This window comes from Camelina sativa, chromosome 19 (genome assembly GCF_030686135.1).
Source record: "Camelina sativa cultivar CO46 ecotype springtype chromosome 19, ASM3068613v1".
NCBI classification, from domain to species: Eukaryota; Viridiplantae; Streptophyta; class Magnoliopsida; order Brassicales; family Brassicaceae; genus Camelina; species Camelina sativa.
Window position 1 is genome coordinate 13,926,292 of NC_141898.1, and position 13,985 is coordinate 13,940,276.

General features: G+C 32.8%; 1 protein-coding gene and 1 pseudogene across 1 annotated transcript; both read right to left on the reverse strand.

Moving 5' to 3' along the window:
* Window positions 1–601: 601 nt before the first annotated feature.
* LOC147920537 (uncharacterized) lies at window positions 602–3,396 on the reverse strand (annotated as a pseudogene).
* Window positions 3,397–11,016: 7,620 nt separating this feature from the next.
* LOC109131050 (leucine-rich repeat extensin-like protein 4) lies at window positions 11,017–13,935 on the reverse strand. The gene has a single exon (XM_019241530.2). The coding sequence runs from the start codon at window positions 13,630–13,632 to the stop codon at window positions 11,404–11,406; it is 2,229 nt and encodes a 742-aa protein (XP_019097075.2). The 5' UTR covers window positions 13,633–13,935; the 3' UTR covers window positions 11,017–11,403.
* Window positions 13,936–13,985: the final 50 nt, after the last annotated feature.

Below are 13,985 nucleotides of genomic sequence, written 5' to 3' on the forward strand. Positions count from 1 at the left end.
ATTTTTAATATATATCTGTTTATAAAAATTCAAATCACATTATATGCTGAAAAAAATCTAAAATTTTGTGAAGTGACCTTAGTGCAGTGGCAGGAGATAAGTCCATTTGTAGAAGCCACCATCACACCTGGAATTGAGTCCCGGCTCCTACGAATATAGGAATTTGGCTAATGGGCCGGCCAGTTGTGGCCCAATGGTTGACAAAAAAAATCTAAAATTTTATTAACTTTATGTATTAAATAGTAATTAAAATAATTAAATATAAGATTAAATAAAAATAAAAGGATAATTATATTTTAATCTAACATATTGATTTAAATTAGATAGATATATTTTAGGAAATTAATATTATCAAATAAGGAAATGATTGTGTTTGGTTGTAAGGATTGTGTAGATGTTAGTTGAGACTTGTTTGGATACAAAGATAAGAGAGGATGACACAAAAATGTACTTCAAAAATGTTAAGATAAATATGAAAATTTATGAATTTAATTGATAAAGTTTATCGATTATCCATTTAAAACTTTACATGAAAAAGCTATAAGTTTTCAATTTTTTTTTTTTTTGTTGGCAACAAGTTTTTATTTGATAAAACAGTAATTTACATCCATGATATTACATAACTTGACTTACTTATTCTAGCTTCCTTTGCTAACTTATCATCGTTTGTGTTTACATTACGAGAAATCTTAACAAAAGAAATGTTAGTATAGGATCGAGTAAGATTCATAATGTCCTGCAAATAAGTGGCAAGAAAAGAGTGTTCATTCTGGTACTTCTGCTCTTTTTCCATCATATGACGAAGCTTTTGAAATAAGGTGGATGCATCTCCGCAAAACATCACGTTGTTGTACCCAAGCCTTTTAAGTTGTTGTACCCAAGCCTTTTAAAATGAGAAACAGCTGACCTTAATGCTTCAGCTTCAACTTCAAGGGATGTATCCGTTGGGTTGATGGATGCTCTGCCTAGAAGAATAATTTGATTATTTGTGTTATAAAGAACCCAGCCAATTCCTGCAATTTCAGAAGGGGAGACCCATGATCCATCAACAAAGCAATAGTACTCATTGGCTTTCAAATTAAGCTCTCATTTGCTTACAGATTTTGTTAAAACCTGTTTTTCAGTCTTTTGAGATTTTTCAGTCTCTGCATTTTCTTGATTGTATACTAAGCTATCTTTCCACTGTTGTAAATCCATAAAAGTGTTATTGATAATGTTTGGAATTGATAGCTTTTTATTGTTGAAAAGAAGATCATTTCTTGCTTTCCATATATGTCAGCCAATGAAAGGGGAAACGCTTGCATCCTTTCTTTGGTTGTATTTAAACTCAGCAAGAAGTCTATGTTCTGATGGACTGAGTTTGAGAAAGGAAATGTACCTGAGTGATAAGATCCAAGGGAATGGTTCCAGATTTTCTTACTTACTCAACACTGGTTAGTACTTTCTATAGCTTCACCACATCTTTGACAGTTATCATCTCGTAGTATTCTTCTCTTCTTAAGGTTTTCTGCAATTGGTAAAGCATTGTGAAGACATTTCCACCAAAAGTGTTTCATTTTTTGTGGAACCTTTTGGTTTCATATCTTTGAAAACGTGCTGGAAGCTATGTGATTTTGAACAGAATTTACCATGAGGGAAGCATCATGAGAGAGCTTACGCTGAAGATGGTATCCAGATTTGACCGTGTATACACCATCTTTAGTATGCATCCAACTTATGACATCAGGAGATCTTGTAATAGTAGGACGAATGTTTTTGATGTGAGAAACATCTTCCTGATTCATGATGCAATAAAGAAGCTCCTCATTCCAATGACCCTGATAGAGTAAATCGCTAACTTTCAAGTGGGAATACATGTGTGCTCCTGGTCCAGATGGTGGTCTTGGTGATTTAGAGGGAGCCAATTATCATTCCATACTTCAATTTGTTCCCCATTTCCAACAATATATTTTAAACCATGAGAAATAAGTTGTGTACCTTGGGTAATGCTTTTCCATGCATAGCTTGAATTTGCTTTGGCTGTTGCTTTGAGGAGGCTTGTCTTTGGGAAGTATTTTGCCTTAAATACCCTTGCCATAAGCGAAGATGGTTCTGGAGGATTCTCCAGCTCTGCTTAGCTAGAAGAGCGATATTAAAATCTTTCAAATCTCTTATCGCTAATCCTCCATCCTTTTTCGAATCAACAATTTTTTGCCATGGTACCCAAGGGATCTTATGCTTTTCCTTACTGCTTGACCACCAAAAATGTCTCATACTTTTTGTAATTTGATTGATTATTCTTGAGGGTAGGAGGAAACAAGACATGCTATAAGTAGGGATGGCTGTGACGATTGATTTGAGTAGCAGCTCTTTACTTGCAGATGAGAGAAGCTTAGTGTACCAATTATAAATTTTTTGATCTATTCTCTCTGCTAAATAGGAGAAAGCATTTGTCTTGTTCCTTCCAATGAACTCAAGTAGACCAAGATATCTACCAAAGCCTTGCGTTTTGTGAAACTTCAACATTTGACAAATTTGTTGTCTTTTGTTCGAATCAAAACCTTTGCTAAATGTTATAGCAGATTTCTGAAAATTAACAGCCTGACCTGATGCTTGCTCATATTGATTGAGGATATCCAGCAGAGTTTTACATTCTTCCTCTGTAGCTTTGCAGAATAGCAAGGAATCATGTGCAAAAAGTAAATGTGAAATAGCTGGGCCATTTCTGCTGGCTTTAAACCCATGAAGTTTCCCCAATTGAATGTTTTCTTGAATTAAGGCAGATAAAGCTTCCGTGCATAACAAATAAATGTATGGTGAGATAGGATCACCTTGGCGTATACCTCTCTGTGGCTTTATGAGACCAACTGGCTGACCATTAATAAGAACAGAATACAATATTGTAGAGAGACACTTCATAATCCAGCTGCACCAGACTTTTGAAAAATCCATTTTCTTCATAACTACCTCGACAAAACACCATTCAACTTTATCAAAAGGTTTACTGATGTCAAGCTTTGTGGCTATATAATGGTGAACCATGTTTTTAGTATGAAGAGAATGCAAGAGTTCATGAGCAATTAGTATGTTATCTGTTATCAATCTACCAAGAATAAAAGTAGATTGGTTTGCAGATATAATGGTGTTCAGCTACGGTTTAAGTCTATCAGCTAAAACTTTTGATAAGATTTTATAGGCAATATTGGCAAAACTGATCGGTCTATAGTCCTTAACTTCACAAGATTGATCTATTTTTGGAATTAAACAGATGTGTGTACTATTTATTTTTGGGTCTAGTTGGCAATCATTAAAAAACGACTTAGCAAAGTTGAACACACCTGTGTGAATTGTGGACCAATGATCTTGATAAAAACCTGGATTAAAACCATCAGGTTCTGGAGTTTTTTCTCTTGCCATACTATGAACAGCTTGATGAAGCTCCTCCTCTCTAATAGGTTTAGTTAGAGCCGCATTCGTTTCACTTGAGACACGAGGCCTTATATATTGTATCACCTTGTCTATGTTGCCTTTATTTTGCGAGCCATACAAGGATTCAAAGTATTCTATAATGACTTTATTAATACCTTGTTCAGATGTCCTGGCAAATAAGTTTTCAATATTAAACGATAATATTAAAGATTTTTTAAAAAATGCAACCTATATTCTCTAAGTCTTAAATATCTCGTTAGATAGGTATCCACTCACCCGTTATTTGTTAGAAACTTCACGCATGCGAATAATGATAAGTTTTCAATATTTAGTATTAAAAATTTCTAAGATTTTATCATATTTTTCCTAAGTCTTAAATAACTCATTGACCAATAATATTCCAAGTACACAAATATGAAAAGTAAAGAAAAAAGTTATTGGCTTTTAAAATCTGACTTGCAAGTTGCAAGTGTACTAAAGAGCATTATGTTCCAACGAATTCTAACATTTTAGATGAATGTATGTTCAAGTTCCAAATCTACATATACTAGATTAGATTAGAATCCGTGCTAGAGCACGGGTTGAAATTCTTTTTATTTATATTATTTTTATTTATATTATAATATAATTGATATGATTATTTTTAAAAGTTTTTTTGATAAAACATTATACAATAAAATCATATGCTAATATAATGACTTAAAAAAAAATACCTATTGTAAGTTTTATATTGTTAATTTTGTAATTTATGTATGAGAAATGGTTATGTTTGTTGTTTATTTTTATTTTAATTTTTGAACATGTTTGGTGAAAGTTTTTAATATGATATGTGCTTAGGTAAGATTTTATTTTCAGTTGCAGAATAAGATCTCGGATATCATGATTAAGTGTGATAAATTGCCAAGATTTTATTCCTTTTTACGTCTAAGAATATATTTTTATGTCTAAGAGTATATATTTTGTAACAATACATGGAATACTAAAGATTTTATTTAGGAAATTGTATAGGAATATTCTCTTTAAGAAGATTCTTTGGGATATCTATACTATTAAAGCTGAAGTACCCACTAGACTCAAAAAATTGGACCATGACTTTATTTTGGTACGTCTTTCATTAAAAATTATTAGAATCACTTAAGTTAATTAAATTACCCTATAGTTTTGATTTCAGTAAATGACCATTATACCCCTTAATCGCCCACTTAATTACGACCGGGTCAGGACGCGGATCCTCTTTAACCCGATAATAGAAGAAATCAAACTCGCAAATCCGTTTGTAATCCATGATTATAATATTCGGATCATGTATTTGGTTTGATTCAAGAATAATTATTCACACAACTAAACAGAGGTATTATCCCTATAAATAAGGAAACTGTATCCGAGTATTTAATGGTTTCAGTAATATCAAATATTAACTACTACCATATTTAATCCCTATAATTATTACGAATATTAATAATAATGAGAAATCTTTAATAATTATGGATTGTGACGTTGTTGCTTCCAAAATAATCAATAGATTAAATACGAAATTGTATATATATGTAAACTTATTTGATTTGCTTTTATATTGTGAGATATTAACGGAAACAACAAATCAACTTAATACAATTAAATAAAAACAAACCATCTTTTAGTTTAGATTTTTTAATATTTCCTTCACGAAATTATAGTAATTAATTATGATTAGTATAGATGGAAAGAATAAAAAACGCATAAATGATATATATGTAAAGTTGTAAACTAATTTACAGAAAATGTGTACTGTATATCCCACATCGACTAAATATTTTGGAATATGGTTCATAATCACTATAAATATATGACTAATATGTTTTGAGTACAAATGAGCAGGAAACTTGATTTATCAAGTATTCAAATTTAACAGTGTAATTTGGTTCTATATTTGAGCATATTTAAACTTTAAAAAGTAAACATATTATAATATATGTACGTTTTTAAAAAAAAAGTTTAAGAGATTATAAATATTTAAATTTTTATAGAATGTTTAAATTATTATAAAATTTGAACTCCGTCGAAAGTTTAAAATATTATAATATATTTAAGTCTAAAAATATTTAAGTAATATTAATATTTTTACTCTTAAATTTTTTTTAAAATTTTAAAATATAAAAAAAGTTTGAGTTAAACCCGTTAAAACATGTATTTTTATCAAACTATAAATTAAATTGATTTTTTACAGTTTTGCTGAGATTTGATTAACTTCTAAATGATAACCTAAATATACCTAAGTTCACTATAAATACAATGGTTTCCTAACTATTGAAATATTTCACACTAAAATTTAACAAGCAACTTCTCCTCTTTTGACGACAAACCAAAATAAAGAAAAACTCATCATCTTACAAAACTACTATCCGATATTGCGGTGTATCTATCCTCTTACAAAACTACTATCCGATATTGCGGAGTGTCTATTCTCTTACAAAACTACTATCTAATATTGCGGTGTATATGTTTCCGTGAAAAGCTACATTCTACAAACTACTTACTCTATTAAGATTTTCAATTTACTGTATAACCCAAAATATACAAATAAACACTATATAAACAAAGAAAATAATTTAAAATAAAAAAATTACATTACAAAAATACAAATTATAAAAAAAAAGGTAACTACAAAATATTTAATTCCGTGTTGTAGCACGAGGTATCACCTAGTTCTTAAGTGTATTCATATAGTCCATGAATTGACTAATTAATCTATAACGTTTTTTTGTAACTAACCTATATTTAATGTATAACCTATTTTGTAATAAATTTATAAAAATTATATAGTGTACCAAAAAAAGTTGTGTACTTCCGTTTTATATATTATATAAGTGATATAGTACAATTATATTTTGACTTAGTGGAAAGCAATTAAATATTAGAAGTGATATGAGAATTGAGTATAAAAAAAAGAGATATTAGGGTAAATTTCAAATCATATGCGAAACAAGAATAAACGTATAGACTTGTCAGCCCCCACTCACCCCGCGAAAGCATCATCCTCGTTTATACTCATTCACTTTAATCTTTTATTAATGCATTCGCATGTTAAGAAATGTAATGTGTTGCATACATATGATAAAACTTGTAAATATCTAATTTAACTAATAATACTATCATATTTTAATATTTCAACCCTTTTTTGTTTGTGTTGAAAGTTATGTTTTGTGACACTCACTATAAGCATATCTAATTTAACTAATAAATAATATTAGATTTTATTAGAAAACATCAATTCACAATAGTATTTCCTATATATCGAAAGAGAAGACAGCTTTGTCCCATCTATCTTAACATTTTTGAAATACATTTTTGTGTCATCTTCTCTTATCTTTGTATCCAAACAAGTCTCAACTAAATTCTCTACAATCATTACAACCAAACACAATTATTTCCTTATTTGATATAATTAATTTCCTAAAATATATCTATCTAATTTAAATCATTATGTTAGATTAAAATATAATTCTCTTTTCATTTTTATTTAATCTTATATTTAATTATTTTAATTACTATTTAATACATAAGGTTAATAAAATTTTAGATTTTTTTCAGCATATAATGTGATTTGAATTTTTATAAACGGATATATATTAAAAGTTATCTTAGGATATTTGTAACCAAACAAGTATATCCACATATAGAGCTCGGAATACATTTTTGGAGTACAATAGGGTGCCATCACTTTTTGCCAACTTTGGGTCGGGTTTTTAACTAAAATTATAACCGATTCAATTATCCGGATCCTCCTTAAGATTGCTGAATATTTTGGGCCGGTTTTTAATCCATATCATACTTATTTACATCCAATTAATGCCAATTAATGCCCATTGTATCTTAGGAAATATCTATTTTGCATGCCAAATTTTTAGGACCGAGTTTGACAAAAAGAATTGATAATCCAAATTATGTAATCACATCCTCTTAATCACATCCCTATAATATAGCAACTAATTCAAGATGAATACATCTTAGAAAATATCTAATTTGCGTTTAATAAACGATTACATATTTGGTAAGATCTTATTAGATTTAAATGTATACTATTAATCCAATAATATCAATTGAAAATCATAATAAGAATATGCCAGATCATTCATTCCTAAATCATAACTAACAAATCGTAAAATGTATATTCTCAACTTCCGAATCAAGAGTTTCTACAAAACTCTACCTACAACCATTAACAGTATATATATCAACAAAATAATAGACATGTGGTGTACCACGGGGTAGTTTTATTTATTTTAAAAAAATTAAAAAAATATCCTCCATAAACGAAAATCCTACACATGCATATCCTCACCTATAAATAACATTCTTCTTAACACTCACCATAGCAAACATAAAAATTTAATCTTCAATTTTCACATGCCTTCTTTTTGTCAAGCTTTACGTGAGTCATTTCTCATCATGGTTCGAACGTAATAGCAAATACCAGTCATCTACAAATATAATTTATGATGAACATCCTCCTTAGTTCGTTTATAATTTGGAGGAAAAACAGTGGCAGAGAAGAAGAAAAAAACAGGATTTTTTAGCAATTAGAAACCTTTACTCGGTAAGTATTCAAAGTTTGATTTCTTTACACATCCAACACCTAACTAACAAGATCTATCTTACATTTGAACATGTTTCAAAAGCTGTACTTCATGAACCAAATGACCAGACACATAATATCAAGATTTGGTTTCAGTATTTAAGCAAAGGAGACGGTTTACCAAATCCCCGAAAGAGAATCAAAATAACTCATGAAAACTACAAAATTAATTCTTCGAAAAAATAAAGGATTTCATATGTATTAATAACTAGGAATAAACACGATAATGTGATTGCCATAATTTCATTATTAATTGTATTACATTCGAATAATTTTAAATTTTTTAATATTATTAGATTTCAGTAGTTAATCAAGTACAAAGTTTTTGTTGGATATGATATTGAAGATATTCTAATCTTTCTATTCATCACATAAATTTTTGCCTTACACCAATAATTATATAATTATACGGCTATTTAAAAAATGTTCTTAATTTTACACCAATAATTATATAATTGATGATTTTAAAAATTCACTCTATCACTTTATCTCGGGAACAAATGCATAATAATTTGTTCTAAAACGAAAATATATCTCTTTTGATGATTTTGTAAATCAATAGTTATGCATTTCATAATTTCCTGTAAATTAACAAGAATTCTTTAATTAAAAAATATTAAAAAAGGAAGACGATATATAATATAACTCATCGACTGTTCGATATTTAAGGATAATTTCTCCTTTTTGAGAATAATCAATTAAACAGAAAACGAATATTCGTTTCCTAATTAACACCTAAATCCCCTTGGAAAACTACATAACTAATTACAGGTCTATCAATTATATATTTCAATTAAGATTTTAATAACTTATTCTCCTAGATTATAGATGTAAATGATGTATGATTTGGTATTGTAATATTCTCCTAAATAAGTGTGAATCCTCTAAATGAATTCATAGTCTTTCCAATAAATCAGCACATAATAAAATCAATTATACTCCAAACCGAAATAATATCTATTATACAAAAAATTATCCATTATTTTCTGTTAAATAAGGAATTACGTATTAACAACCTCACTCAATTAGAAATAATTTTTTTTAAAATGAAATATATGCACTTCGAAGTTCAAAATGATTTAAAGATTCAGATAGTCTTTTACATTCAGTCATTTAGATCTTCACTATTATATATTTTAAAACATATTTCTTTCTAAACATTTGATAGGATATTCATTTCATTTTGGTAATACAGTCAGTTGAGTTATCGTTTCATAAAGCGTATAGGAAAATAATATAAACTATAATATTTTATTACAAAATACGACTGTTATATTATTTTACCAAATCCATCTTCTTATAAGTTAAAACAACACTACAAATGTATAAGATAATACCGACCTATTAAAAAAAAGAACGAAAAAGTGTAGGTTAAGTAAAATTAAATTATAATATCAAATTATATAAAATTAAATTTTAATAGGGATACTCCCGTGCAAACGCACGGGTCCTGTACCTAGTTAATGTAGTAAACCATATAAGCCCCAAACTGTAATGGCATCCTAAAACCCTTAGATGCAGGACACTTATTTCGTCCCTTATTTTTTTTCTTATCGTTTTCCTGAGATTGCTGCCTACAATAATATTCCATTATGTAAGTTTTTATAAGAACTACAAGAATCCATTTATATTATTCCATTTCGTAAAGACGATACTAACGTGTAAGAAAAACTCTGTATTTTCAATTTGTCACAATGAGAGTTGCAAGCCTTTTTCGCATAAGACACCTATAATATTTTAGCAACTTGTTGTTGTTGTTGTTATACTTAAACCGATTTTGTACTTGGGGAAAGAACAAAACATTTGTTCTCTCCTGTCAATAGATCCGGTTAGCACAAATCCGGTACGACAGGCGTTTTTGTACTAATTCTGAGATACTATTATATTTCGATCAATACTATAATCTGTCTTACCACCAAAAGAGAAAGAGTGATGACATAAAAAGGTAAAATTCCTAATAAAAATACACAAAAATCAATGTAAACTCGTAAATAGATACTGACGCAAGAAATCGTTGAACTGTCGGCAGGATTCTACTGTTTCGATTTTCAACACAAACAAAAAAGGTTGAAATATTAAATAAAGAAGGAAAAGAAAAAAAAAAAAAAAGTGAAATGAAGCGACCCACAAATTAAGGATTCACAGCATTCAAAGAAAGAGCCGAATTAACTTCTTTGTTTCTCAAATAAGTCAAGTCAATACTACTAGCACTATTCTAAAAATCTTTGCGGCAATCAAGGCTCTTATTCCTCACTTTTTCTCTTTTTTAATTTTTTTGTTTGTTTAGGAGTTAATCATGGTTGTTTAAACATGTTGTTAACAATGGTGTATCAGCTGCAAGCAGTAATAACAAATTGTTAACTGGTGGTAAACTTTTTAAAGATTAAAATTTTATTGCACACAGTCATATCTCTCTGTTGTCTCAGTTTTTTAATATTTTTTTGGGTAATTTACTAGTTTGTTAATAAAATTTGAATTTTTACTCGAATCTACCAAATAGAGAGAGAGTCTATTTCCTTCCCACGTGAAGCCCATTGTTATTATTAATTCAAAAACTAAAAGTCAAGAAATAAAATATCTCTTCAAGAAATTTATCAAAATAAAATATCTCCAAAAAAACCCAAAAAAAAAAAAAAAAACTCAAAGAATACACATTTGTTTTCTTCTTCTTCGCAATTTGTTTGACAATTGTATCGATGACTTCTAACTTCTCATATAGTCAGATTCTCAATAACTTTATTGTTTTCACACATATTTTACTCTAAATAACGCCTTTTATCATTACTGATTTAACGTTAACTTAAAAATAAAAAATATCAGTTGCGCGTGGTATATAATACAGTATAATGTTTCTCGATCTACCACCGGCTTTGGAGATTACGAATCTTATTGTTTATGGGTTCTATTCGATCAATGTGGCAAGAAACAAGTGAAGTAATGTAAGAAGCCTAGAGATCTTCGTCTGATAAGATCAAAACAGAAACCCCAAAAAAGAGAAAAATGTGGTCGAGTTTTCACTACGGAATTAGGAACTCTCTGAATAGAACACAAAAATAAAAATAAAATTAATCTGAAGAAAAAAAAGACACAAAATGAAAGAAAAACAAATGGAGCAGAAGATGTTGCTCCCCGATTTTATCATCATCCTCTATACAAACTTTTTTTTTTCGTTTTTCTTCCTTCCTGGAATCCCTAATAATAATAATAATAATACTCTCACTTATTTTCATCGGAATAAATCATCTTCTTCTTCTTCTAGACAATCTTGATCACTCTTAAAATCTGTTCTTTTTTTGATCTCTGTAAATAATCTATGAACGAAGTCTTGTTTTTTGATCTTTTTGATAAAGAGTAATTGAAACGGTTTACCTCTGAAAGAATCAATAGAAGGGTGGTGGTGGTGGAGATGCATATGATACTCCGATAACAGGCGGTAATGGACCTTCGAATTCTGGAGATGGAGGTGGTGGCGAACTGTAGTGGATTGATGGTGGCGGTGGTGAATTGTAATGGACTGATGGTGGCGGCGGTGGAGAACTGTAATGGACTGTCGGTGGAGGAGGAGGTGAGTACTCTATGCAAGGAGGAGGTGGAGGTGGTTCGATACATGGAGGCGGTGGAGGAGGTGAATAATGTGGGGGCGGTGGTGGAGAATGTGGTGGTGGCGGTGGGGATGAGTATGTATAAATTGGTGGTGGTGGTGGTGAGTGATGCGGTGGTGGGGGTGAGCTGTAGTGGTAAGGTGGAGGCGGTGAGTGATGGGGTGGCGGTGGTGAGCTGTAGTGATACGGTGGAGGCGGTGAGTGATGCGGTGGCGGTGGTGAGCTGTAGTGATACGGTGGAGGCGGTGAGTGATGCGGTGGTGGTGGAGGTGAGTAATGTGGTGGTTGCGGAGGTAAGGGACATGGCGGTGGTGGAGGGCGAACGCAATATATCGGAGCTGGTGGTGGTGGAGATGAATATACTGGCGGTGGTGGAGGAGGAGATGAGTAGACTGGTGGTGGCGGAGGAGGAGAATAGACTGGTGGTGGTGGCGATGGAGGTGGAGGTGGTGGCGGCGGTGGAGGTGGTGGCGGCGGTGGAGGTGGTGGTGGGGGAGAGTAAACTGGTGGCGGTGGAGGCGGCGGAGGAGGTGGCGGTGGGGGAGAGTAAACTGGTGGTGGTGGAGACGGCGGTGGGGGAGGCGGAGGTGGAGAGTAGACTGGTGGTGGTGGTGGCGGAGGTGGCGGAGGAGAAAATACTGGTGGGGGAGGAGGTGGCGGAGGTGGGGGAGGAGAGAAGACAGGGGGAGACGGTGGCGGAGAGAAAACAGGAGGTGACGGCGGAGGAGAGTAGACTTGTGGAGGTAGAGGTGGCGATGGAGGAGGAGGCGGCGGTAATGCTACAAATGGAGGAGACTGTGAAACAGAACGACCACAACTAAAAGATCGACAATCCACCGGCGGCCGTGACAAGAAAGCTGAACATTGCCGTGAAGATCTCTGAGCAGGTCTCCCCGGCAAACAATTTCTCCGATCATCAAACTGAGACAATCTCAAACATACGGGAGCTTCACCAGTAAAGAAATTATAACTATAAGTGAAGTTCTCAAGCTTCGGAAGCTGACAAACACTCGCCGGAATCTTCCCAGACAACAAATTATGAGCCACATTCAACTGCTCAACCTCCACCAAACCACCAACACTCTTGGGCAACGGACCAACAAGCTCATTAAAACTAACATCAAACACCGTCACGTTCTTCAACCTTCCGATATCCGCCGGCAAACAAGAATTCAAATGATTGTTCATCAGAATAATCTCATTAAGATTCTTCATCTCCACCAAACTCGTCGGAACACAGCCGTGGAAATGGTTATTCGCAAGAACGATAACCGAAACCGGAGAATCACCTAAATTTCCCGGTAACTCAAACCGGAACCGGTTATGGTTAATGAAAATCGCATCTAAAGGTTTACTAAAAAGCTCCTTCGGTACGGTTCCTTCGAACTCATTAAACCGGAGATCTAAAAACTTCAACGACGGTAACTGAAGAACCACCGTCGGAAACTTCCCGGCGAATCTGTTGTTACTGAGATCAAGCTCAAACAAAAGCTTAAGCTGCTTGAACTTACGAGGCACAGTTCCACAGAAACGATTCGAATTAACATGAAACAAAGCCAGATCTGTCAACAAACCAAGCTCCTCAGGCAAATACCCAGCGATATCGGCGTGGTTGAGATCGATTCCGGCGACGGTACGGATCCGGCGATTATCGGGAGCGCGAGAACAGAAAACTCCGGTGTAGCTACAGACATTGGATCCGATCCAATCCAAAGTGATGTTGTTAGGATCAGAGAGGATAGCTTGTTTCCAAGCTTGTAAAGCTATGTAAGCGCTACGAAGCCTCGGATTCTCGAAGACTAGTGATGGATCTACGGTGACGTTCTCGCCGCGGTCGCCGAACTCGTCGCGGTAGTAGAGAAGTTGACGGCGTTGGATGAATCTGACTTCGTTGTAAGAGAGAGAAGCATTGGATGAGATTGAGAGAGAGTGAGAGAAGGAGAAGAGGGTGAAGAAGAGGAGAAGGAGGAGAGAGTGAGTGGTAGTGGTAGTGGTGTTCTTCATCATGTCGTCGTAGTCAGTATACGATACATCTGCGGTGAGGTTAAGAGTGTGGCAGAGGTTTTGGAAAATTGGAAGGAGGATGAAGGGTAAAATGGGAAAATAGAAATAGAGGATTTTTGAGAGTTGTGTTGTAAGAGAGAGAGAAGAGCAGTGAGGTGGGGATTTTAAATGAGAAAAAGAGACAGCTCAAACACAGCTCAGGCCTACACTTACTTATTTTATTTTTAGAAAGATATTAAAAAAAAAATTCGATATTTGTGGAGTTTGGCTTTGGGAATGGAGCGTCTTCGTAGTTTGCAAAGTATACCTTATTCTTGTTTCTTTTCTTTTTTTTTTTTAATTTCATTTTTTAAAGT

Bases quoted from the DNA above. Each gene is read 5' to 3' on its own strand.
- LOC109131050 (XM_019241530.2), bottom strand. From the start codon at position 13,632: ATGATGAAGAACACCACTACCACTACCACTCACTCTCTCCTCCTTCTC.